General features: G+C 34.6%; 3 protein-coding genes and 1 non-coding gene across 5 annotated transcripts; 1 reads left to right on the top strand and 3 right to left on the bottom strand.

The window, feature by feature from the left end:
- Positions 1-1,128: 1,128 nt before the first annotated feature.
- On the bottom strand, positions 1,129-5,799 carry LOC147402097 (11S globulin seed storage protein Ana o 2.0101-like). The gene is made up of 4 exons (XM_086443610.1): positions 5,409-5,799; positions 3,720-3,972; positions 2,325-2,765; positions 1,129-1,633 (listed from the first exon to the last, which is right to left on the bottom strand). Exons 1-4 carry the CDS (start codon positions 5,741-5,743, stop codon positions 1,244-1,246), a joined length of 1,419 nt encoding a protein of 472 aa, XP_086299736.1. The 5' UTR covers positions 5,744-5,799; the 3' UTR covers positions 1,129-1,243.
- A 2,633-nt stretch (positions 5,800-8,432) lies between these two features.
- TRNAR-CCG (transfer RNA arginine (anticodon CCG)) lies at positions 8,433-8,505 on the bottom strand. Its single transcript has one exon. It is a non-coding gene; the product is annotated as a tRNA-Arg (tRNA).
- A 280-nt stretch (positions 8,506-8,785) lies between these two features.
- On the bottom strand, positions 8,786-12,359 carry LOC147402095 (patellin-4-like). Its single transcript, XM_086441609.1, has 4 exons — positions 11,414-12,359; positions 10,535-10,659; positions 10,307-10,448; positions 8,786-9,262 (listed from the first exon to the last, which is right to left on the bottom strand). Exons 1-4 carry the CDS (start codon positions 12,191-12,193, stop codon positions 8,996-8,998), a joined length of 1,314 nt encoding a protein of 437 aa, XP_086297735.1. The 5' UTR covers positions 12,194-12,359; the 3' UTR covers positions 8,786-8,995.
- Positions 12,360-15,177: 2,818 nt separating this feature from the next.
- Positions 15,178-26,231, top strand: LOC147402094 (PH, RCC1 and FYVE domains-containing protein 1-like). 2 transcript variants are annotated; one of them, XR_015178802.1, is made up of 10 exons: positions 15,178-15,782; positions 17,376-17,462; positions 18,522-18,611; positions 18,726-18,812; positions 18,930-19,031; positions 20,049-22,082; positions 22,209-22,355; positions 23,251-23,696; positions 25,204-25,699; positions 25,871-26,231. XR_015178802.1 is itself a non-coding variant. In XM_086443607.1 (9 exons), exons 1-9 carry the CDS (start codon positions 15,735-15,737, stop codon positions 25,364-25,366), a joined length of 3,204 nt encoding a protein of 1,067 aa, XP_086299733.1. In that variant the 5' UTR covers positions 15,178-15,734; the 3' UTR covers positions 25,367-25,807. The 2 variants fall into 2 exon arrangements, 1 of the variants encoding a protein (XP_086299733.1); XM_086443607.1 differs by lacking the exon at positions 25,871-26,231 and having other exon boundaries at positions 25,204-25,807.
- Positions 26,232-26,570: the final 339 nt, after the last annotated feature.

Genomic DNA, 26,570 nt, shown 5'->3' with positions numbered 1-26,570 from the left:
TATGCTTTCAAAATAGTTTTATCTATCCATTCATATATTTTTAAAAAAATTATCGAGAAGCTTCCCAAAATCCATCGTCCTCCTCAAAAGGCCAAACCCTATCCAAGTATGCCATCCCTCTCTCTCTCACTCTCTTGTACTCGCTTGGTCTTTCCATTTATCTCTCTCGTCCAATTTCTCATTTTCTATTTTTCTCTCACTCTTGCAACACACACACAAGCACAATCCCTCTCTTTCGCTCGATCTCTCTATCTTTTTTTTTTCTCTCTCTCTCTTACTCACACACACACACACACACTCTCAGTCCCTCCCTCCCTCTCTCTCTCTTACAAAACCTCTCTCTCACTTAGTTTTTATCACAACATCTCCTCTCACAAGAGGTTGAGAATCATATTAAACCAAATCCTAGATTTCTCCTCAATCCTTGGATGAGATCGGTCCAATTTTTTATTGGGTGAAACCTTAGTCGAATTGGATTTAAATAAAAGATGTATGGATCAGATCAAATCGAATTTGGATTGTAATGTAAAGACTTTGGTTCAGTAGCGGTTTGATATTGATCTGATACCGAACCAATCCATTGCCAACCCTACTATTGCTAATGTTTGCTCATCACATGTGTAGTGGTTGTGATTTAATCTCCTCATGAAGCTCGTGGAACAATTTCAACTCTATTCCTTTTTCTATCCTTCCTTTCCAAGAATAACCATTCAACTTTATTGTCTTTTCTCTTCTATCATTTTTCAATAACACTCTCCAATTTTATTTTATTTTTCCTCTTCTCCATTTTTTCAATAATACCCCTCCAATTATATTATCTTTACCTTTCTACTAGTTTTTCGATAATACCCATATAACTTCATTATTTTTTCTCTTTTACCCTCTTAATCCCAAGAGCAAACTCTAGTCTATGATAATATAAAATAATATTTTTTTATATATATTCTAAAATTATCTTTAAAAAAAATAATTAAGCTTGCATGTTTCCCTCCTATGTATGCATGTTCTCACATACTAGTAGATGTTAATCATTCTGTTCGAATGGATCATTGACGTATAATCAACTAATAGCTCGCAATGCCTTACTATTATATATTATTTGGCTAGTTAAAGAAATAGAAAACAAGATAAAGCCAAGGTAGAGATATATATCTTTATTTCCTTTATTTACCCACAAAGGTAAGACAACCTCCCTACCTATAAGGCTCTTTTATTCTCTTAACTCTTCATTTCATGTGATATATCACGCAAAAGCAACTCCCTGGGACCTAGACCTTGGTGAAAAGACCATTCTCTCATTATTATTGTACTTCAAGTTCCTAGCTTCTTCCCTGGATATCTGGTAAGAGTTCATGAGTACTTCTTCTGGCATGCCACGGATAGCTGAATCACTCCCCGCCAAAGAACTCACCCTCACGTTGTCGTTCGTCTTGAATGCAACCCATTCGAACCCATTGTTTCCAGCTTTCTTCAAGACTACGAAGTTCTGTGGTACAGACAACAACTGACCCTCGCGAAGCTCCCCATTGTAGACTGGTTTGTCAAAATTTCCGACAATCTGAACTTCAGCACTTCCCCTTGTGACGTAGATCAAACTATGGGAACTATCATAGTGAGGTGACAATATAGCATTCTGCACCAAAATTTCAAGGCTAATTCAGTAATTGCGCAAACAAGGCACTGGATCGACTCAGAAACTCAACCTGAGTTTGATTATAAGCTCCGTCAATTATGTAGTTATGTTTGTTGAATCAAATTGAGGTTCGTTAGATTTTTAAAATTAATACCAATTAATGTAGAGGCCAATTTACTAAAACGTGCAATAAAGATTGTGAAATTAGCAATCTACATTTTATTTCAAAAACAGTAAATTATTGTTTTCAAAATTAAAATATTTTACTTAAAAGCGGGCAAAATTTACTTTCTTTTATAAAATGGGGTTTATGAGCCGTGCTACATTAACATCCTACAACACTTTCTACACTATTGTTTGTGGGGAGAATCATTAATTTGCCTCGAGTTTACAAAACTAATATGTGGTGGAAAAGTGTCTATGGTTCTCTTCACACTACCACTTCAATGTAGCACTTCCATTTTCTAAAGTTTACCAAAATTAAAGTAGGAAAATTATTTATATTTAATGCTTATAAAGGAGGAAATTTTTTGTCTGATTTATGTTAAATAATTTAATTTCGAAAAGGCAAAAATAGTGACGTACTGTTTTCGAAATTAAAATGAAACTGAAATAGAAATTTCATAAAAAAAATTTTTACCATTTTGAGAATTCACCCTAAAAAAGTACATAAAGTCTTGTGTAGTCTAACCTTGTAGAGAACTCCTCTCACAACGTTCAATTGGAGATAGTTGAAGATGGGGTGATCTTGACCATTGAATCTGCTAACCCTTCCCCCTCGTGGGTTGTACGATTCAGCATGTCTAGGGTCTTCAATATTCACCTTAAGTCTCATGTTGCAAAGGTTCTCGTCTAAGAAATTAGCTTTGTCTTGTCGTTGTTGTTGTTGTTCTTCTTCCCTTTGTTGTGTTGGAGGCATTATTACTTGTAGCCCTTCTTTTACTTTTATGATCGGGCCTCTATTGTCTTTTTCTCCCTTTAATTTGTTTGCGGTCTCTTCCTTTATTTGGAAAGATTCGGCCAATAACTTTGATCTGAACTGACTGAAAATGTTCCTTTGGGAGAATTGTTCGTGTTGGGCTTGAGATTGACTTTGTTGGCTTCGTTGTGGATTCCCAGCGAGAAAGAATTCCTAACATGCATATCGATCAATCAAGGACTTTCGAGTGTCAAACAATGTGTGAGGAAGAGAACAATAATTATTAATAAATAAATAAATCATACACACACACACAACTTTATAGATATTTATATAGATTTCTTATTGGATCCAAGAACAAATTTCATTAAAAAAAAAATTCAATATTAGGCTCCACATAAGATCCAGAATGATTGGATCAAATCCAATTTGGTATACAAAATATGAAGGCTAATTTATCAAAACATGCACCGAAAATTGAAAAATTACCCAAAACGGTCCATTATTCAAATTAATTTTGAAAACGGTAATTTATTATTTTTAAAAATAAGTTTTTTACCGAAACTGTAAGAAATAAAATGAACAGTATTTTAAAAAATTTCGTATCCAAAATACACCTTATTAAGTTTATATTGAAATTACTTAATTACCCTTCTTGTATTTTATATCAAATTACATTTATACCCTCCAATCTTTATTATAAAAAAGAGTTGGGTTTTGATAAAAGGGAAAATGACATTTTTGATATGAGAAATGTAGAAATTACACTTTATTTTATATATTTTATCATTTTGATAAATTAAAAAATTCATATCCTAAAATGATAAATTATCGTTTTTGGAATTAATTTGAATAATGACCATTTTGGAAAATTTTCTATTTTCATGCTCCATTTTAGTAATTTGCTCAAATATAAATACTCATATACTTGAACAAGATATATAGTTTAACTTATATTATTCCTACCATTTTATTGGATCGGGCCATATCGAATCAAGACAGACATGTTTGATCCAGAAGCAATTGTATCCCTATCGGATCGTAACCCAAATCCTCAATCCAGTCCCAAAATTATCAGAATGAATTAAACTAAGTAGTGGGTTTTGGATCTAATCATATCCATTAATTAACAATTATACCTTATAATTTGAAAATTTTGTTTCTTACCCTTAGGTTCCCATCAAGCTGATTGTCGTCGTTGCTAATGTCGATAAGGGTAACGATGACAAGCTGGTCATCACCATTGTTGTAAACCCATTGAGGAACTCCATTTGGAATGGCTAAGATGTCTCCACGATCCAACCGTCGGACCTTCTGGTGTTGATCTCCATATCTCTCCTGGCTTTCAGACTGTTGGGATTGTTGTTGGAATGATTGATAAGTTTCAGGACAACCAGGGATGGCCACTCCTTCGAGACCCCTACCTGTGATGATCATATATTAAATGCAAATGAACGGTTAGATGGTATGGTAATAAAATTATAATCTATATTAGTTGGTGCGTCAATGTAGCACAATTTTCCTAGGGATTTGGGATTCTTACATATTGGAATCATTGTTTAAAAAAAAACAGATTTAAAAAAAAAATACTGATCTAATTCACTTTGAACCTTTACTATATATCATCAATTGTTTGAAAATCAACGGTTCAACCATACAAACTGGCGGTTATCATGAATTGATTCTTCAAAACTACAAAATTATTATTAGAATCAGGATTATCTAACTACCCCACGTGGCATACTCAATCAACTACCATGACGTGACAAATTCAAGAATTGTAGATCTATACGACTCGGGATACACAACTGCACTTCCTCATAAAGAGTGTATCCCGAGGTGTACAGATCTATGGTTCCCGAATTTGTCACGTTAGGAGAGTCGATTGAGTATGCCATGCAGTATAGTCAGATTATCACGACTCTTTTTTTTGACTAACCGAGTGTTCGAGCCAGCTTGCGTGTACCATGACTAATCTCGGGGAGGACTACCACAGCAATCCAAGAGGGGAATCGAACCCGTGACGTGCGCCTAACCCACACTTCATGTGCTCGCCCTTACCACTAAGGCAACCCATGGGTTGATTATCACGACTCTTATTATTATTATTATTATTATTCAAATTTTTTAAGAAAAAGAAGCTGAAAAGGTTCAAGAAAATCATGGTTAATCCTTACTTCATGTGCTCGCCCTTACCACTAAGACAACCCATGGGTTGATTATCACGACTCTTATTATTATTATTATTATTATTATTATTCAAATTTTTTAAGAAAAAGAAGCTGAAAAGGTTCAAGAAAATCATGGTTAATCCTTTTGTGTGTTTTTTATTCCATTGATTCACTAAAAAGTCTATAAAGTTTCTTTTTTCTTTTTTTGATTTTTTTTTTTTTTATATTTAAAACTTATCTAATAAATACAAATCAGTCCCACCTAATCAAACCCTGTTCCCATCATTTGAGCCAAATTTTGATCTGATTGTCGATTCTGTTTTTAAAGAGAGCTACTATTGCCACACCAACTGTTATTAATGCCACACCAATTCCTTTGCAAACCACCAAAGAATTGCAAACAGTCGGCATGGCATTAACAAAAGTTGGTGTGGAAATAGCAAATCTCTCCAATCATAAATGAATTAAAGTGCGTTAGATTGTGCATACAAACGTCGTTTGAGACTTTTTTTTTTTTCCTTCAGAGTCAAAGGAATGTTTAGTCAAATTAACGGCTGAGATGAAAAATTATGTATTTTTTCTCATTTCAGCCGTACGTTTGACGAAAATCATCAAACGTGCTGGTTACAAAAAAAAAAAAAAAAACATAAACGAGAGAGAGAGAGAAGTCCATTAGAATTGAGACGGGCCTTTGACAACATAGGAGGCCCTATGTCCATTGATGTACTCAGGCAAGAAGAGGCCTTTGGGTTCGATGACAACACGCCTAAACGCGACACCAGCACACTTCAACTGCTCATTGTTCCTGTCCCAGTACTCGATTTCTCCTCCCTCCGATTTGACTCGGTAAGCCGGTTCAAGAGCATTTAGATTCTCTAACCGACACTCATTTCGGTCTCGATAACGAGGCTGTGGTGGGTGCTGATGATATTGATCGCGGCCTAGACTTAATTGAAACTCAGCCACACTTCCATGCAACACAAGGAGGAAACAAAGAGAAAGCAAAGAGAACTTAGCCATGAAAGAAGAGATAGAAGAGAGTGTTTGTTGCAGTGTGTTTGATGTGAAGCGGAAACTAGATGGTTTGATATTTATAGGAGAGAAGAGAGGGTTAGGGTTTGACACATAAGATGTAGTTGGTAGAGATGGTTGAGCCACTCTTCACTTTGCATGGCTTTGTAAGGGCGGGTGGCTATGAGCTTTAACTTCTTTTAAGTTAGAGTACAAATTTATGTGTCCTTAGTAGAACGATTGTTTTGGAAGTATGTGAGGTGTATTGTCTTCAATGAACCTCACTGTCAATCTTAGCAAATCATGGTTGATTGTGGGCCACTTTTTGATGGGGGTATGGTATTTTTTATTATTAATAATAATAATGCTGAAGTGGCCTCAAAAGATTGACCTCATTTCGCACTTTTGCTGATGGGGAGATGTGTAAGAATTATATTATAGATGCTTTCATTGAGATACAAGTGAAAAGCATATGTGGTTCTTTGCGCACCTTCTCGTCGTAAAAGTGTGAAATAAGGTTAGTGTATCATGATTCTCTTTTTTTTTTCATTAAGACACCAACTTTTACTTATAACACGTTAAACTATCTGAAGACCATAATAATCATTTTATTTAAAAAGGATAGATGTGTTGTAAGCAAAAATTGGTGTACCATTGTTTAAATGTTAAAACTTGTTGAGTTGAAATTTGATCGAATCAAATTGATCTAGCACACGCTAGAGAGTTTGTGACCACTTTGGAGAGAAATTCCGTGAGCCACAAAAAATCACTCTAACAAACACCTATTCACCCTTCTCTCATCATAATAGTAAAGATACTACGACTACAAATAATGAAATAAGATGATTTAAGATTTTGTTTTTTTATCAATGATGATGATGATGCTTATACATATCTTAGTTACATTCGTGCCTAAGAATATCCTCTTGTGAATAACACTGAGATATTTAGGAAAGGGACGAGGTCCAATTAACGTATTCCTTTATTGTGATGAGAAAGTGTCTTTTCTCTCTCTCTCTCTCTCTCTTAGGATTTAAGCTTAATCAAGTGAGAAGAAGATTTGTTTCTAAAATGCTTTTTTGACTCATTTTTTCTTCCTAAAGGATTTGTTTGAAGAACTCATTGACATTCTTTGCAGTTTCCATAAGTAAGATCCACAACTAAAGTTTCCTTCATTGCTCCATTGAATCATTTTTTAAGAAGGGAAATATTAGCAAAGAAGGGATTTGATCATTCTTCATTTATTGAAAGAGTTCTTTAATTTGATTATTTATTTATTACTTTGCATTGCATTTGGCAAAGATAATTTATCAATTGACAAAAACCTAAAGTTTTTTGTCTCATTGATATATCCAATTTTTTTTCTCATTTAAACCATTTACATAAGATTTCGAATTTGTTAATTCATCAAAAGTGACTCATAAAAGATACGAAATTTTGAGGCTTGAAACACGAAGTCCAATAGTTGGTATTATGTCGATAGCATTTTAGAATGAAAAATGTTGAACTAACTCACTACAAGAGTGATTGTTTGCTCATAGCCAACAACGTTTTAACATGTGGCATTGATGATGTAAATAATAAGAGAAAATTTCTCTCTCCTACCCACACATCCACTGTCCAGAAATTTTTATTTTTAGATTTCAAATCTTAAAAAATATTGTGGGATCCACATGCATTATCATATTGGCAATCGAACGCCACAATCTTCTAGATTTCATTAAAAATTTCTTGGTAAAAAAAAACAAAAATTTTTAAGTTTGATCGATGATGTTGAAGATGGACGACTACTGAACACCCAAATTTAAAATAAAAATACAACGGTGAGAAATAACTCTTCTTAAATTTTTGTTATTGTTGAAATTCATAGAATTTCATCCTTTACAATACTTTTGTATTGGATCATATTTTTGAATGTGACAAGATGATTTTATTAAGAAATTTTGGTTTTTTATCATAGGTAGGAGAGAGAAAAATTCTATTATTATTGCTTATGTCATCAACACCACATGTCAAAACAGTGTTGGAGTGTGAGAAAATTTGCTCACAATGATGTGAGCAAACAATCACTCCTCATTACAACACTCATCTAACGTGATAGAGTGCGCAGAACCCTTGATTTTTTTTTTCTTATTTCTTGAGGAAAAAAAATATTTTTAAAGAAAAGACTAATGATAAATTGATGACTGATCATTTTTCTTGTGTATCCCGAAGAAAAAGATATATGATTTTGTACATTGCCATGTCAAGAGGGTCAGTTTATCACGACTCTAAAAAAAAAAATCAAGGATTTTGTGCACGCTGCTACGTCAGATGAGTGTCGAGCGCAGTGTCCTAAGAAGTAAGTTTAAAACCACTCTTTTAAAATAGATTAGAGTATTTAAATGTTGGAATTTTATGTTTTCTTTATAAATCACATTTAGTGAATAAGTGGAACCTGCCCCTGTATATAATTGACAAATTGGAGCACAGTTTTCATCGTGAACTTGATGAGAATTTCTATGAATCAATTACTACTCCATATAAAAAATTAAAAAAAAAAAATTCTTGAACCAAAGATTTGAATCACCAATCAAGTTGTTTTATCGAAAACTCAAAGTAAAGGTGAGGCCAAATGTTTATGGGCCTGGGTCAGTGTGTGGCTCAGGCCATATATAAAATAAAATGCACATAAAGGATGTTGTAGTGAAACCAAAACCGTTCGCGATGGGACTCGAACCCACAATCTCCCGCTCCGGAGGCGAGCGCCTTATCCATTAGGCCACGCGAACCGATAATGGGAAAGTAACGTAACATATATTTTTAATAAATATCAACTCTTTCTCCAACTCAGAAATTTAAGATAAATAATTATATAAAATTGAGGAAGGACATGGGTATTATTAGGCAAAGTTCACAATTTTTAAAAATTATTCTGAATATTTAAAATGGAGAACCATATTATATATTTATTTTTAAAAAAAATGGAATATTAAAATAGACAAAAACTTACTTCTAAATTTTCTTTTATTCTTCCATCAATAAACAATAAAATTCTCTTGGACAAACTCAATAAACAAATTAAACCTTTCACCTAAATCAAAATCTACATTTTACACATAAATTGATGCCTAAAATTGCAAAAAATTTATAACTGATTGCCACATACTTCAAGACACACTAATATCATAGTTGAACAATTCTTAGATTTCCATGTAATTGGAAAAACAAAATTAAAAAATAAAATAAGATTTGAAGTGAAGGATTGAATGAAAAGCTTAATTATTTTTTCAAGTAGATATACATGGGGAAGGTGGGTTTGAGTTTGTGTCTATAGAGAACTTTCTTCTTATAGAAGGAGCCATTGTTGATGGTCAGAAGTATCTTCCCTGGTTCGTTAATATAGAATGAACTTCTAACGCTTGCTACCATTTTCTTTTCCTTCTGAATTAGAATTCTATATGAGCATTCGTCATCGGGAACAAACTCCTCCTTATAATTCACATCCCATCCAACAACCGTAAAGTCCCATACAACAGTAACCCCGGGCTGACCACATCGAACAAATTAAGAACAAGATCAAGAGAAAAGGATTAGTGAATAGAAGCTAAAAATATATCCGAACTATAGGGAAAAAGGTTTTTTTTTTCCCGAAAAATGTTAATCAATGTTTGATTGTACCTAGAAAATTTTCAAAAAGATAATTTATTTATAGTTTTAAAGTGGGGTCTATTAGATTTGCCCCCATTGATGAGAAAATCATCTTATTTGAGGCAAAATTGTGCTCTTTGAAAAGTGATTTTCCTACAAAACAAGCAATCATACATTTAAAAATTGCATTTTTGTTGAAAACCATTTTTTTATTTATTATCAAGACCCCTTTGTTTTTTTGGTGAAAATAAATAATAGATTTCCCTGGATTTCAAAGTGCTCACATACCCTTAATTTCGGTCTTATTTAAGAGACTAAGTGTGTGTTTGGTAACACTTCTAAAGTCTGAATGAAGGTGGCCCACCTTAAAATTCAAACTTTAGAAGCTTTTACCTTGTTTATTTCATTTCAGATTCCAGTTTTCAGAATCGAAATTCAAATGTTTTGAACCAACGATGGGGACGTTGGATGAATTCAAAAGTTTTGAACCAGAAATCAGAAAACAATTCCAGACTTCAACCTTCAGAAGTATTACCAAACACAACCTAACATAAAATGGCCAAAATACTTTTTCTTTAACCTCTTGTCAAAAATTCATTCTCATTGGCCTCTATGAGGAAATAATTTACTAGTCTGCTACCTCAAGAGTTTCTCTCCTTTGACCTACAAACCTCAATGTAGGTTTTTGGGGAAAATGAAAATGGGTTTTTTGTGAAGAAAAATCCAAGGTGTTTGGCAAGAGGTTTGAAGATGAGGGGGGCAAATATTGGTCATTTTATGTTAGTCTCTCCTGAAAGACAAAATTCAAGGGGTATGTTGTTAGTTTGAAAGGTCAAGGATATCTCAAATTTTCACCAAAATTGGAGGGGTGCCCAAAATTACCCTTCTAATAATTGCTTATTAGTTAAACATAATGAGATGTTTAATAGTTAAAAAAAATACCTCAGAAACTGGGATTTGGATGCTCTCCATAGCACCTCCCTTAACAATTAGCTGTGAAACTTGATTCTCGGGCGAAAACTCTTCATCGTTCTCTTTTTTCAGGCCACCATATTGAACAAGAAGATTTTCCACAGCTATAAATCTAATTTAAAAAATATAATAATAATAACACGTCAAAAGTATGGAATTATAATCTGAATAAATAAAAATGTAATAGGAGGTTCTTACTTGAGAAGGGTCTTTGCAACTCTGGATGACCGAGCCAAGATGAACTTGTTTTTAGCTCTTTGAGATAAAATCCGACAAAATAATGTGTGGTATGCATAGTACCAAAATGGAACATTTATGATTATCTGCAAATTAAGTATTTTAAGGTTAATAGGAAAGTTTTAATTGAATTTAGATTTTTTATTATTTATTGCAAAGTTCATTATTTTGAGTAAGAAAAATTGTACTAGAAGTGGAGACAAATTAGAAGCCTAAAGTCCATTTAAAGCATTGTAAGAGATTAGTTTTTCATTATTCAAATTATCAATAAAAATTTAGTTCCCTTTCGAGTATTACTATCTTGTTTCTCTTGTGGATTCAAGATTATTTATCAAAATGAGGATAACAATGTTCTTCTCCTTCGTTTCAACATGATTCGATTGCATCATCGCATAAGCTATTTTTCACAAAACTCTTCATAGCTTTTTGGAAACACTTCTAGATCTCAAATAATACTACCCTAACATTCTCACCAAACAATCAACTTTGCAACCACAATTCTTATAAAAAGTGATTCAAAGATTAAACAGAGCCGATGAACACCAACGAAAGAAATGGAAAAAAAAAAGTGATTTTTTAAATGAAATGCGCGAGGTAATATAATGTTCATTTTCTATATATATATATATATGAAGTCAGAATATATATACAGAACATTATGCAACTATCAGTGTGTTACTTATGATGTATCACATTAAGTCTTTATTTTTATTCAATTTAGTTCAAATCAGTTCCAATGTTATATTTCATGAGCCTAGGATTGAGTTGGTTAATGTCGAATCTCTGTGCATCAAACATGAAAATTGAGCTAACTTTGTGCAAAATCTGGTTTAAACTTACATTTCTAAGGACAAACTCCGGATAATAATCTTGAATCAGCAACGCAACTTTCTTGGAAGCGGTACGCAACTCTTTGGTGCCCGGCCCAGGCGAATTCTTTAGATCAGTAATCTGAACCATAGAATCTACTCCTCCAGCTTTTAGATTCAGCTTCCTCATACCCTTTTCCATTAATTGAATCCTCCACCTAAGAAAGTCGCTTCTCTTCTCTGACCCAAAGATCTTTCGGTACAAATTTTTGTCTCTAAATGCCCCATATATCACATAACACAAAGGGTGACCTTCCTCATCTGTACTATCCATGAAAGCCACATTTTCAAGATCAGATTCAAAATTCTCCTCTAGAATTCCTTCCGTTTTGAATTCTTTACGCCATTTTAACGTCTTTTGAAGCATCTCGAAAGCCTCGATAACCTTGTAATCTCTTGCTTGTAAGAACTTTAAGAGAATAACATCTGTGCCTTCATGGCCTTTACTAGGTAAAAGTGGTATCCCCCAAAGAGAAATTTCTTTCAAGTTTTCTTTTGCCTTTAAATTCACCAAACAATGGTTACCAGCCTTATTGGGTGGTCCGAGAAGATAATTTCCAAGAATTGCATCTTGTAATTTGCTCCGAAACTGTTCTAACACTTTCTTTACCGTCAGTTTCAGCTTTTGAGATTCATTTTCATTTCCAACGACAACGGTTGGTTCGGATTTTTCTTGATGGATTTCTTGCTCCGGAGATCGGATTTCTCTGCGGGTGATCCCATTCTCTTCGATCATTGTTCTCGAGACCATGAGTGTGAGAGATTTTTCTCCGATCAGAAATCCGGCATCCGAAGAGAGGACTTGCCGGAAAACTGGTCGGAGGTTGACGGATTATGTGGATATTAGGATGGGTCTCCAGAATTTTTGTTTTCTCTCATCTTTCAAAGGGGACTGGTGGTGGTAGGATTTTTAGAACCTGTGATGACGTCAGCAAGATAGAGTTTCAAATTTCACTCGTTAGGTATCTGGTGAGGATGAAATGGCGGGAACCAACGGTTGGGTTTTGAAAAGTCGTTGAAGTAGTCAAACGGCCAACAAAATATGGTTGCCAGATTTGTGTTGGTGGTTGTTGGGCCATATGCGTTGGAGAAGTTAAAAATAGCCCAAACCCCAAAATAACAGATCAACCATTCCAAGGCTTGTGTTCCACCCCTATTTTACTCATGTAGGTCTGATTTTTTTTTTTTTTTAATTAATTAAAAGAAATTTCAGATATATTCCTCTATTTTTTTCTTTTTTCTTTTTTCTTTTTTTTTAATAATCATTATATGTTGATCAAGAGTGTAGTAAAAAAAAGGTTCGGATCATGTAAATATATGGTTAGGGTTCAATTCGAATAATTCAAATAAATTTGAAATTTTTTGTAAAAGATGTCGAGAAAATTTTGGAGAATATATAAATAATATTCCCAAGTTTCTTATCAAAATCCATCATCTTCAAGTTCCCTAAAAGTCTTATCTTGTGCTTGACAATTGAATGTTGAAATCCTTAATTCGGAATATCTTATGAATTTTTTAAAAGATTTGAAAAACTTTGTGATTATAATCTAGAGTGATTAAGAATAGAAAAAACACAACTATGAACTCCAGTTAGTAGACGCATATACCATTCTCTAATATGTATTATTTTTCACTGATGATTTTATGACTTGAAAATTTTCACTCGATCTATACTCTACTGACATGGCAAGGATACAAAATTGTTGATTGTTTTCCTTGTGTATCCCAAAGAAAAAGATCTATGGTTTTTTCGCCCTTGTCATGTTAGTCGTGTACAAATTGAGTGAAATTTTTTGAGTCAGGCTATTACGACTCTTTTTTTTTTTTTTTTGGCTTGGGTCATATACACTTTTGGTTGGAGTGAACAAGGGAGGCGTTCGGATGCATTAGTTTTAACAGTAGTTTTAACAAAAGTAACCCGGCCGTTGGATATTGTTGAATCGGACGGCCGAGATTGTCGGTTTCGTTTAACTTATAAGTTATGGGCTTTTCACTCAATTTGTTAGTCGTGTACAAATTGAGTGAAATTTTTTGAGTCAGGCTATTACGACTCTTTTTTTTTTTTTTTTTTTGGCTTGGGTCATATACACTTTTGGTTGGAGTGAACAATTCCATGTTTGAAATGTATGAAATTTTTTCAAAATTTTAAAAACACTTGATCAATATCTCATAAATCTAGTGGGCTTGGCTTAAGCCTAACCCTTTTTTTTTAAGGCCTTTAGAGCTTGATCCCTAGAATGTAGGATATCTCTTGTAAATCTTAGATGAAGAAATGATTTGACAACATTTATTTTTAATCTTGATTATAATTTGTCGTGTAATTGTTATTATATCCACGCAACAACAACAATAACAAAAACATCAATTCATGCTAATTACATTATCTAATTAGAAATTTTTAATTAAAATCCATCTTATACTTTATCAATATTTGATGGGTTTTGATTAAGGAAAAATTATTTAATGGTCCCTGGTAAAAGGTCTTCTTCCTGATTAGCCTTTGACTTTTATTAGTTAGCTAAATAATCTAGTTGGTAAATCCCTCTTTTCTAATTAGAATCCCACTCTAGACATTTCTCATGATTGAAATATCAAAATCGCCTTAACCATTCAAGCTCACCATTTTCATGCAAAAAGTTTGAATTTTCAGCATCTCGATTAAGTTTTGAAAATTCCATTCTGATGAAAATGATTTAAGAATGAAGAAAAAATCATTTTCAAACATTTTAAAGATGTATGTAAAAAATGGTGGTTTTACAATTGTTTAGATTCATTTCTAGATGAAAATCGATCAAATATGGTTCTTTTGATTTGAAATCATTTACACAAGTCATTATGTCAAGTTTTAAGTTAATTTTTACATATATTTTAGTTGGAAAAACTCAAAAAAATGAAAACGGGTGGATTTTTCAGTGTTGGAATAGAAGATTTTTATTTTTGAGTTCAATATTTAAAAAAAACATTTGTTGAACTTGACAATAAAAAGTGATGAGCTCGACAATAAATAAACTTGAAGAGGTCAACCGTAATTATTGGTGTGTTCGACAATAATTAAAACTAGTGGGATCGATAATAAATAAAATTGATGAAGTCAACAATAATTACTGGTGAGTTCGATAATAAAGATATTGAACTCAAAAATAAAATTTGTCGCCCTCGATGCTATAAAACCCACCCGTTTTTTTTTTTTTTTCTAATTTTTCCAACTAAAATATATGGAAAGATCAACTTAAAACTTGATATAAAGACTTGTGTAGATGATTTCAAACTAAAAAAATAATCTTTGATCAATTTTTATTTAAAAATTAAGCAAAATAATTGAGAAACTCTAGATTTTTACATACATCTTCAAAAAAAATCTTTGAAAATGACTTCTTTTTCTTTCTCAAATCATTTTCATTGAAATGGAGTCTTCAAAACTTGATCGAGATGCTAGAAATCCAATCTTTTTAGACAAAAATTATGAGTTTGAATGGGTAAGACAATTTCGACATTTCAATCATGAAAAATATCTATAGTTAGATTCACGGGCGGATTAAAAAAGAGGAATTTACTAAATGAACTATTTAACTAACCCCTAAAAGTCAAGGATTAAATAGAAAGAAAACCTTGTTAGAGGGATCATTAAGTAATTTTCCCAAGAATTTATCTCAAGTGAGCATGTAAATAAAAATCTTTTTTCCTCATAATAATAAAATAAAATAAAATCTCTTAAACTATTTTTTATTTCCGGAAAATTGTATTTTATTGCGACCAGTAAACACTCCAAAACCCGCGAACACATATCCGACGTTTCCTTCCCGTAATAATTCACCATTTTCAGATTCTCATCTCCTCCTGCTTTTCGAACCAATGCAGCATAAAATCTGCTCAAATCTTCGATTTCTGCGGCAATTTGGTTGATTTTCCACATATTTCACCCTCCATCGCAGTTTCGATTACATGAAATCGAAAAAAAAACAGATCTTTTAGTCCAATTTGATCACAGATACAAGTTTATTGGTGCCTTGGCTTTCAGATTTAAGGATTTAATGGATTTTTCGTTCGCAGGAGATGGTTTGTTGGTGTGTTTCGATTGGATCAGACATTGTTATAAGATTGTTGATGAGTTGAGTTGTTGATGATCTCTTTGATTTTGAGGGAAGATCGATTGGGAAAATTGATGTTAGGCCACGATAGAAAACATAGTCATCCATGACGACTAGGGAACCGAAGTCGCCGCGCACATCTGATGCAGTTGGTCGAAACACGAACATTTCTCCTGCGGTTCCCTTACAATTATTTCAGATGGAATGGCAGATCCAGTTAGTTATGGGAATCCTGATCGCGACATCGAGCAGGTCAGTTTTGATGTTTTTGTTCATTTGTTTCGATTGTTTAAAGTGAAACATAAGAATAATCTTTATGGATTGATTATTTTCCCCTGCAACTATGTTATTTTTCTAGCATAATTTGCGATTTTCAGTTACATATATCAACATTGCATTTATCAAAAATATATCGGTCAATGTGGCCAAGAACAATATGAAACATTGAATCCGAAGCATTGAATGTTTTGGGAAGGTATCCGGTATGTATCGGTTTTGTCAGTAACCAAAACATCTAATCAAAATGAGATATATTGAATTTTTTCAATGCAAATTTCTATTATCACCGGTTTGTAGATCTGTTTTCGGTAATGCACATTACGAATAAGATTATATTATGGTCCCAAAGAGACATGGGCTTAACTTTCCGCACCATTGACACTTGGGTTATTTCGGTGTATTGGTTGGGTTCACTTCATTTGGTATCAGAGCCAACACTACATCCTGGGTTCAAACCTCGAGAGGAGTGACTCAAGGAAAGGGTTATCTGGGGCCTAGAAAGAAGGATACCAGAGTGAGCCACCACTAAGTAGGCCTCAGGGTTGTTAGTGGAAGAGATGACCTAGGGGGGACAAAAAGAGGCATGAGAGTAAAAGCCGCCACTGAGTGGGCTGCCACAAATGTCAGTTATGGAATGTGGTGGTATTTTTACGATCATAAAGACAGAGGCTTAACTTTCCACACCATTAACAGTTAGGGTCAATTGGATAGCATGGAAATTCACTTTCCATGGATTTTGAAATCCATTGAAAAATGTGTAGGGTGGAAAATCAAATTCCATTATTTGATTGCATCTAGAAAATATAAGGAAAAAGAATCAGAGGAGGAAGAGGAAGAACAAGGAGGGGGAGGAAGAGGCTGAAGCAAGGGGTGGCAGAGGTGGAAAGAGAGGGGGGCAAAGGGAAGGAAAGAAAAGAGATAGATGAGGAGAAGGAGGTAGCGATGACGGTGGTGGAGGGAGGATGAGGAGAGAGAGAGAGGTGACAGACACCAGAGATGGCAACGTCAATGGTGGTATATGTAGATCAGAATGATTATTTCCCTTGCAATTACTACTTTCGAGAATTATGTATCTCAATTTGGATCTATACATGAAACTGTAGATTGTATATGTATGATTGATTTGCCACCCATATCTTGCATTCTTAAGATGAAATTTGAACATAGTAAAGTCTCATTCTGTTCTTTATCTTTACCATGCATTTTCTAGATATCACAAAAAATTTCTTTCAAAGTTGCCGTTATCAAATATCAATGTCATTTCATCTTTTCCTGCATATGATCGATGGGTTTGTGAAACACTAGATATTGAAAGGCTTTTGGTGTTGAAGTTAGTATTGATATTTTAATTTGTGAAATGACATACACAAATTTATCTCATTGAGAGCCAAAAAATTCCTCCTTTCAGTTGATATATCTTTTAACATAGGACAGGAATCAATCTTATTTTAATTTGATTTGTTGATCACAATATAGTATTCCATTGGCCTTGTTTACTAAATATTTATCATTATGATTACTGGATGATTTTCTTTAATTTGAAGTCTTTTTTCCTCTCTTTTGAAGGCACTTATTGCTTTGAAGAAAGGGGCTCAATTGTCCAAGCATAGTAGGAAAGGAAAGCCTAAATTTTGCCCATTCAGAGTTTCTACTGTGAGTTATCACCTTTTTGAGTTTAGATAATTTGTTTGTTTTAATGACCGTAATGGTTTTTATTTTATTTTCTTCTGGCCCACGATAATAACATAAGTAAATGATGTGATTCTGAAATCTTTAAATGTCTTGAAACTAAAGGAAATAAATGAACTTTAATTTTACACTCAAGGCACATTATTCAAATTCTTTGGAGAGGCTAAGAAGGCACTAGAAAGAGAAATCAACAAACCCATTTATTGAATTGATGTTTGAAATCCAAGTATCCAACGCTTTTGGCTTCTAGACTCTACCTATCTAGGGCACATCATTCCACTGCTTTCCCAAGCAGCACGATACTCTCAAATAGTATGTTAGTAATATAGGATCTTTAATGTTTTTGAACTAAACATGCTTACTGTCTTTTTATTTGGGATTATGCGAAGGCAGTTGACTTCTCAGGGGATGATAGATTGCTGTGGAATAATGCACGGAGAGTTTAAGCATTTTAAGCATAGCATCTTTAATCTACGAATGCAGATTTAAGCATAATATTGTCAATCTACAAACGCAGATTTAACCAGAGAAATCTGTTCCTATAACAATGGGATGGGATAGACTTTTAAGACTCAACCGGGTGTTGATCCATTTCACTTTCATCTAGCAGGTTAGGTAATCTGTTTGGATCAGAAGGTTAATGTTGAACTGGTGACATTAACTTGTATAAACTACAGAAAATATGGAGTTCATAAAAAATTGGAAAATTGCGACAAATTTGGAAAAAAACAGTAGAAAGATCCATGCAATATTCAGCAACTATAATCCAGATAATTTCATCCAAGCTGTTAATAATCCCCAAAAAGCTCCAAATCTCAGTGTTGGTGATCCTTGCAGTACCTTATAGATATCCTGCTCTATCAATTACCAATACGCTATTCATCATTGGATCTTTTTACTAAATTTCTTCAGATTTCTGTGAAGCCGATCAACTTCTCTCTCTTCGTTATAGATAATTAATTAGTCACGATATTTTCATAACCTCTGAGTCCACTCGTGCTTACAATAGTTAGTTATTCACAGGATGAAACAACACTGATATGGTATTCAGGTGAGAAGGAAAGGACTCTGAAGTTATCTACAATCTCAAGGATTATCCCTGGACAGAGGACTGTGAGTCAACTCTGTTTCCGATTACTCTTACATGTCATGCTATTAGACATTTTGTTTTCAGTCTATACTAACTTGCAATCGGGCTATATTTTCTTTATTGCCTGTTCTCTACAGGCTGTGTTTAGGAGACATCTGAACGCTGAAAAGGACTATTTATCATTTTCTCTCTTATATAATCATGGTGAAAGATCTCTTGATCTGGTTAGTGGACCAAAACTATTGATATTTGTTTGTCATACAGTTACAGAAATGCACATTGATGAATTTAACCACAAAATCAGTATTGAGTTATTATATTTTTCTGTTCCTTCTCCATAGGTGTGCAAGGACAAAGTTGAGACAGAAGTGTGGTTTACAGGCCTGAAGGCATTGATTTCTCCGGCTCAACATAGTAGGCGTACTAGGAGTGCCATTCCTGATGTGAGTTTTCATCCCTATTTAAATAACAAATCATGCTTTGCTATCTTAAATGAACAAACTACTGACTGTTGCATTCTCACATTATTGTGAGTATGTTTTAAATAGTTGTGAATAAATTGCTAATATATCCAACTAATTAGAACATGGAAGATTGTATATGCTTATATGAATGTGGCAATACACTAATACATTTAGAATACCTAACTAATCATAACTAAGTTCTGATAAAGAATGAATATTATGTAACAATTTACAAGTCCTTTCGACAACAATTTACATTCAGTGTTTTTAGAACTACCGAAATCATGTTTTTTTATATTTGAAATTTGATTATTGTCATCCTGTACTTACTTTTTCTATTTTAAGAAGTATGAATGACAAAAATGCCTAACACCACAAGCATTTTTCACTTATGAAAGTAACTCACACTGAAAAGACCAAAGTAACTCACTTATGAAAGTAACTTTTTCTAATAACTATCATTTTTTTTTCATTGATTCTTCTTACAATACTCACTCGAAGGGAAATGGGAGTTTTTTGTGGGAAATTTTGTCTTTCTAATAAGGATCAGTGGTGGTTGATGAGTTCAGCAGCACCTTACTTTTCTATGTGAGCATCAATGTTGTACACTGGTTGGGCAGGGTGGTTTTACCAATATCACTAAGTATAGGAGTATCTTTGTAATTCCCCCTACTTCTTGAGGGAAATCATTAAAATGCCTAATTTTTTTATATCTATTATAGTATAAGTCATCCTAGTGTGACTGCGCAGGACACTGCGTTTGACATTGAGCTGATGTGGAGGTGTGCACAGAACTGGTGATGCTTTTCACGCATATTGCGAGGAAAGCATCACAGTTCTGTGTACACCTCCACGTCAGCAAAGTGTCGAACGCAGTGTCCTGCGCAGTCACTTTAGCATTTTCCTTGCAATATTATGTGATAATAGATGTGGTGATTTTTTCAGTTCAATACATTGGGGTTGATTGGGTTGTTTTTATGTCTGTAAAATGTTCAGTTCCAAGATGGTGGAGACTTTCTTCAAAATGGTCGTCCTTCTGGTGCATCAGTAGAGCTTTCTTCAAGTCTTCCCCATAGTCTTAATACAAGTTCCACTGACCCTAACTTGAATTTAACAAGCTCAGATGTTGGGTCAGACCATGCAAATATGCAACTAAGAACAAGTGCAGGAGATGGCTTTCGAACAAGCGTTTCAAGTGCTCCTAGCGTTTCAAGTCATGGTTCTGGACCAGATGACTTTGATTCCTTGGGTGACGTTTATGTCTGGGGAGAGGTTTGGTGCGATGGGAGTTTATCTGACGGATCTGGGAACTCGTTCCCTTTAAAAACCGATGTGTTGCTTCCTAAACCCTTAGAGACAAATGTAGTTTTAGATGTTAATCAGATAGCTTGTGGTGTCAGACATACTGCTCTTGTTACTAGGCAAGGTGAGGTGTTCACTTGGGGTGAGGAATCTGGTGGACGGCTTGGCCATGGTATTGATGTACATTTCAGCCGCCCTCACCTTGTCGAATTCTTGGCAGCCAATAGTGTGGATTATGTTGCATGTGGTGAGTATCATACATGTGCTATATCTGTGTCTGGTGACCTATTTACTTGGGGGGATGGCACCCATAGTGCTGGACTTCTAGGTCATACCATGGATGTTAGCCATTGGATACCCAAAAGGGTTTCTGGTCCTTTAGAAGGACTTCAAGTATTGTCTGTTGCGTGTGGTACATGGCATTCGGCATTGACAACTTCTAATGGAAAATTGTTTACATTCGGCGACGGAACATTCGGTGCTTTGGGCCATGGAAATCGAGAAAGCGTTGCATACCCAAGGGAAGTCGAAGCTTTGAGCGGACTAAAGACAATTAAGGTTGCATGTGGAGTATGGCATACCGCAGCTATCGTAGAGGTTACAGGACAGCCCGGTACAAACATTTCATCTAAAAAGTTATTTTCATGGGGTGACGGTGACAAAAACCGTCTGGGCCACGAGGACAAGGAAATGCACCTGGTACCTACGTGTATTTCTTCACTTTTCGACTACAATTTCCAACAAATTGCATGCGGACATGATATTACCGTTGCCCTAACAACATCGGGGCATGTTTTTACAATGGGAAGTCCTGCACACGGTCAGCTAGGCAATCCACTTTCTGATGGTAAGTTACCTCGTTTAGTACAAGACAGATTGGTAGGACAATTTGTTGAAGAGATCTCCTGTGGAATGTTCCATGTTGCGGTCCTGACTGCAAGAAGCGAAGTATTCACTTGGGGTAGAGGTGCCAATGGAAGATTGGGTCATGGGGATGTTGAAGACAGAAAAGGTCCAACTCTAGTTGAAGCACTGAAAGATAAACACGTGAAAAGTATATCCTGCGGTTCAAACTTCACTGCAAGCATATGTATTCATAAGTGGGTATCAGGTTCAGATCAATCAAATTGCTCTGGGTGTCGGCAAGGATTTAATATTACTAGAAAGAGGCACAACTGTTACAACTGTGGCCTAGTGCACTGCCATGCTTGCAGTTCCAAGAAAGCTTTAAGGGCTGCACTAGCTCCAACTCCAAGCAAACCACATCGAGTATGTGATTCTTGCTATGCAAAACTTAAAGCCTCTGAAGCTGGTACTTCCTCTACTTATTACAAGAAGAATGTCAAGCCTCGACCATCAATTGACAGTAGGGAGAAGTTTGATAGGGGAGATGTAAGGTCTTCAAAAATTCTATTGTCTCCTAGTACGGAACCGGTAAAGAACTTTGGGATCAACTCAGTCAAACAAGGCGTGAAATCTGATTCCATAATCCGAGGTTCTCAAGTTCCATCAATCCTACAGATGAAAGATATTGCGTTAAATGCTTTAAAACCAGCTATTACCTCTCCACCTCAACTACCAACGACCCTCCCAAGACCTGTTTCACCATATTTGAGGAGGCCAAGTCCTCCACGTTCTGCAACTCCAGTACTTTCTACGAGTGTCATTGATAATCTCCAGAAAAACATTAAACTTTTGAAAGAAGAGGTCAAGAAATTAAAAAATCAGGTAGTAACAGAATTTATTTCTTTAATAGTTTAGCTACTTAGCTGTGTCTTCTTATTTGATTATTAGGCTTTGGAGACTTAATCGATAAGCTACGTCAGTATATATTTGTTATTCTGTGACTTCCAGGTTGGAAGTATGACAGAGAAATGTGAACTTAAAGACCTGGAGCTGAAGAAAGCACAAAAAGAGGCTCAAGAATCTTCCTCTTTGGCTGAAGAGAAAACTTACAGGTGTACAGTAGCACAGGAAGTAATGAAGTCCATCACTGCCCAGGTATTCTTTTCGGTCTTCCCAATTTATTATCAAGCATGCAATCTACCTGAAAGAAGAAAAAAAAATCAAACACTCAAACAAGCACCGACATAAATACACAATCATCATCAATAATTAAGCCTTATCCCAAAAGTGTGGGGCCGGCCAGTCAATTCTATCTTAAGTAGTGTCTTTTGTTATCAAGTGTTTTCAAACCTACTCACACATCTCAATCCACTTCCTTTTGGGTCTTCCTCTTACTCTTTTAGACACAACGTCATCTTCATTATTAAAGCCTTATCTCAGAAGTGTGGTTCGGCCATTCAATTCTATCTAAGGTTGTGTCTTATGTCAACTCAAGTGTCTTCAAATGTACTTTCATCCCTCAATTTATATCATTTTTAGTCTTCCTCTTGTTCTTTTAGAATCTTCAATTTGCAAGTTCATTTTAACTAGGGCTATCACAAGACTTCATTGCATGTGACCAAACAACCTCGTTTGATTTTCACTTAGCTTTCCACCTATGGGGCTACTCCTACATTTTCATCAATGTATTCATTTCTAATTCTATCTTTCTACTCATCCATATCAACATACTCATCTCTACTACGCTCAATCAGCAAACATGTCGATTCTTGAATGCCCAACTTTTAACTCTATAAGCATGTCTGGCGGTTACTACTTTTTGATTTCATTTTATTGGGGTGCTTTGGTCACAGAGAATTCCAAAAGCACACCTTATCATGTACACATACATTGTCTTCCTTGTCTATACATCTTAACGAGCTTGTGATGAATGCTGTTTGCACACAGGAATACCTATAAAAATTATACATCTCCTTAGATGCTTTTTGTTTTTAGTGACATACTAAGTTGTGCTAATTAGAACATTTCCGTGCAAATACATGTTATTCAGTTGAAGGACATGATCGAGAAGATACCCCCTGAGGTTTATGACATTGAAAATGTCAAAGGAATACATATTCAAATAGAAAGTTTTCTGAAAACAAATGAAAGCCACATAATAGACTGTCCAGAGACCAACCTTCAAAATTTTCTTGATAAACCTCTCTTGGTCAGTGAATCCTCTGCTAAGATAGGACATCAAAAGATGGATGATTCCGTTGATGCTACAAGAGTTACGAACCTCTTACAGAATGGTGAAAGCAATAGACCACCAGTGTCTGATACCGAGGAGTCTGTTTCTCACCAAAGCATTGAGAATGGTTCAAGATCACCTAGAATTTCAACAAAGAGAAATGAAGGAGAAAGAGAAGTCATTGAGCAATTTGAACCTGGAGTGTATGTGACTCTTGTTCAACGTCAAGATGGCACCAAAGTCTTCGAAAGAGTTAGATTCAGGTACTTACTTTGCCAGTTTCTTTGGTTAGCAGGAACATATTGGTTCTTGTGTCTCAAAATTGAGTTTCCTTTAATGTCTTTTCTGAAAAGTTCATTTTCCTCTATCGAGATGCCATATATCAATCCAATCTTTTACTTTTGAGCTTCTCTGAATCTAAAAAGATATTTGCCATTTCTGATAACTGTAACTCTTATCTCTCAAATATTAAAATGTCCAAAATTCCTGATAGATGGTCCCATATTGTGTAAATAGAAGTGAATACTTTGTGGAATTATTTTGTTTCATTTGATTATGTTATTGTTTCTTTCTGATTACTGCATTCCTTTTCATATAAAATGTCAATAAAATAAATAACTTCATGATCACCAACGCTGTACTATTTTTTCAGGGTACTTAAATCTGCCATCTAGTGTGTGTGTGTGTGTGTATAGGAGGTCTATAGCTACTCCCAATTCATACTCCTTGTTTTTACACCCGCAACTAACCATGGATGAAAAGTGATCAATGGTTCAAAACAAAGATGATGTGGCAGTCATTTAAGATAGTTTTCTTGAACGGCTCGGCTTGAGTTATTCTGAGCTGTTTCTATCAATGTATTCAGTTATTTATTCCTTTAAAAATGAGGATGTGGATGGAAAGTCACCGACGGATTAGTGTCATTTTAGTCAGTTTAACACAACTCATTTATCTTTTGCGTTAAATAAGGCAATGAGGAAGGAAAGTGAAGTCATTCAAAAGCTTTTTCTTCCATTCTTATATTTTCTGACTTCTCCAATATCTCCCTCTTCATGATCCACCAACAAAGCAGCTTGAGTCATTCTTCTGTCCATTTTTAAAAAAAACAAAGCCTTCATCCCATATCACAATAACTCAAAAGATAAATGACTTCACTTTCACTTTCCTTCCTCACTGCCTTATTTAATGCAAAAGATAAATGAGTTTTGAGAAACTGATCAAAATGGCGCTAATCCGTCGGTGACTTCCCATCCACATCCTCATTTTTAAAGGAATAAATAACTGAATACATTGATAGAAACGGCTCAGAATAACTCAAGCCGAATCATTCAAGAAAACTATCTTAAATGACTGCCACATCATCTTTGTTTTGATCACTTTTCATCCACGGTTAGTTGCTGGTGTAAAAACAAGGAGTAGGAAAGGGGAGCAGCTATAGACCTCCTCATATATATATATATATATGTGTGTGCACAGCACATAAAAGCATTTTATTTTGAATGGAAACTAAGTAAGGTATTTACTAGTTGGTTGAAATTGTGGGTTCAAGTCCAATTTACCAGTAAACAAAAGGGGCTTAGACCTTGAAGCGGAACAGAAAAGACTTGAATTGTTGAGAGATGTCTTCCATACTAACCCATCATATTGAATTGTTGTTATCTGAATGTTACAATAATGAAATGTTTTTACATTAAAAAGAAAATTGTAGTTTTTTTTGTTTTGTTTTTATCTTCCAACATTAATTGATTTATGTCCAATCTGTTTGTGCAGTAAAAGAAAGTTCTCTGAGCAACAAGCAGGAGACTGGTGGAAAGAAAACAGTAATAGAGTGCTTCAGAAATACCGCCAAGGGACAGACGATGCTCCAACAGGATCACCTATGAGTGCACCACCTGCCGCGGAAGAAGATGCACCACCATCTTCCCAAACTTAGCTTCGTAAATTCCATTGTCAATCACATTTTCCGACTATTTTATTCTTCTTTTCCTCAAAGAATGGCTCGGAAGGTATTCTTAGTTACAACAACAAAATCCAAGTTTTTAGAAGAGAGGATGATGAGATGAAGCTCAAGCAATTTTGTGGCAGACAAGATTGACTGTAATTCTTTCATTCTTTTGTTCTTTCTGTATCAGCTTTGGCATCTACTTGAATATATGACGATGATTTCAGAGGCGTGGGTATGGAGGCCACTAATACATTCGAGAATTCGACAAGTAAAGTGTTTAACAGGCCTCCAATGTTTTTTACTAGACTTTGTGTGCGGAAGGTGAGAATATTTCGTAACGACAACAAATCAACCATCTTGAAGGGTAGGATAGGATTAATGTTTTAAGAGGATGAGTAAAGATGAATAGTAGTGGTAAATTTCTGATTATTTACAGTAGTAAATAAATTTATTGAGTAAAAATGGTACGTACTATGTTGTTTGTTGGTGCAGGTAGCCTTAAAGAATGCTTAGAACCAATGCCTATGTCTCAAGTCTTTTTCAGAAATTTCGACGGTTAGAAGATCATGAGGTCTTGCTTGTCACATTTGAATTTTGCTTAAGCTGACTACCCTCCATTTAAAAAGTAAGCTTAAAAGAAGTTGAAACATTGGTTTGATAGTGAGATTTACATTATATTTAAATCTTAAATTTTTTTTTATAAAATCATTTTTGAATATAATTACTATAAATAGTTACCATTTTTCCTAATAGATAAAACTAATATGTTTTCTAAGAATAAATATAAGGGAAACCCTACTGGCATCTCTCTCTCTCTCCCAGCTTTATATCAATGAGGGTTTCAAGGAGGATTTCGTGATACAAGAAACAATAATTTTAGTACTTACAAAGTAGGTTAGAAATGACCATGGAAACTTCAACTCTTAGTGATAAAAAAAATGAATAAAATTTCATTAGGAGTTCAGTACCGAATTTTTAGAGATTCGATATGATCCTACCAAGTCAAGATGAAGTATTTCAGTAGCTTTCTACCAAACAAAAAGTTAGCCTTTTTATTTTTTAAATTTGGCTCTCAAATGGCTGCATGGAGCACGGACAATGCATGTCAATGGTGTGACCCTAAAGATAAAAATACATGTTCATGGAGATTGCCAATGTCTCATTGAAGCCTTTTGCTGAGATCAATTTTTTT

This window comes from Akebia trifoliata, chromosome 5 (genome assembly GCF_017979445.1).
Source record: "Akebia trifoliata isolate Shusen 1 chromosome 5, ASM1797944v1, whole genome shotgun sequence".
NCBI lineage: Eukaryota > Viridiplantae > Streptophyta > Magnoliopsida > Ranunculales > Lardizabalaceae > Akebia > Akebia trifoliata.
The sequence above is the reverse complement of the archived record's forward strand: the minus strand, read 5'-3'. Positions and strand labels throughout refer to the sequence as shown.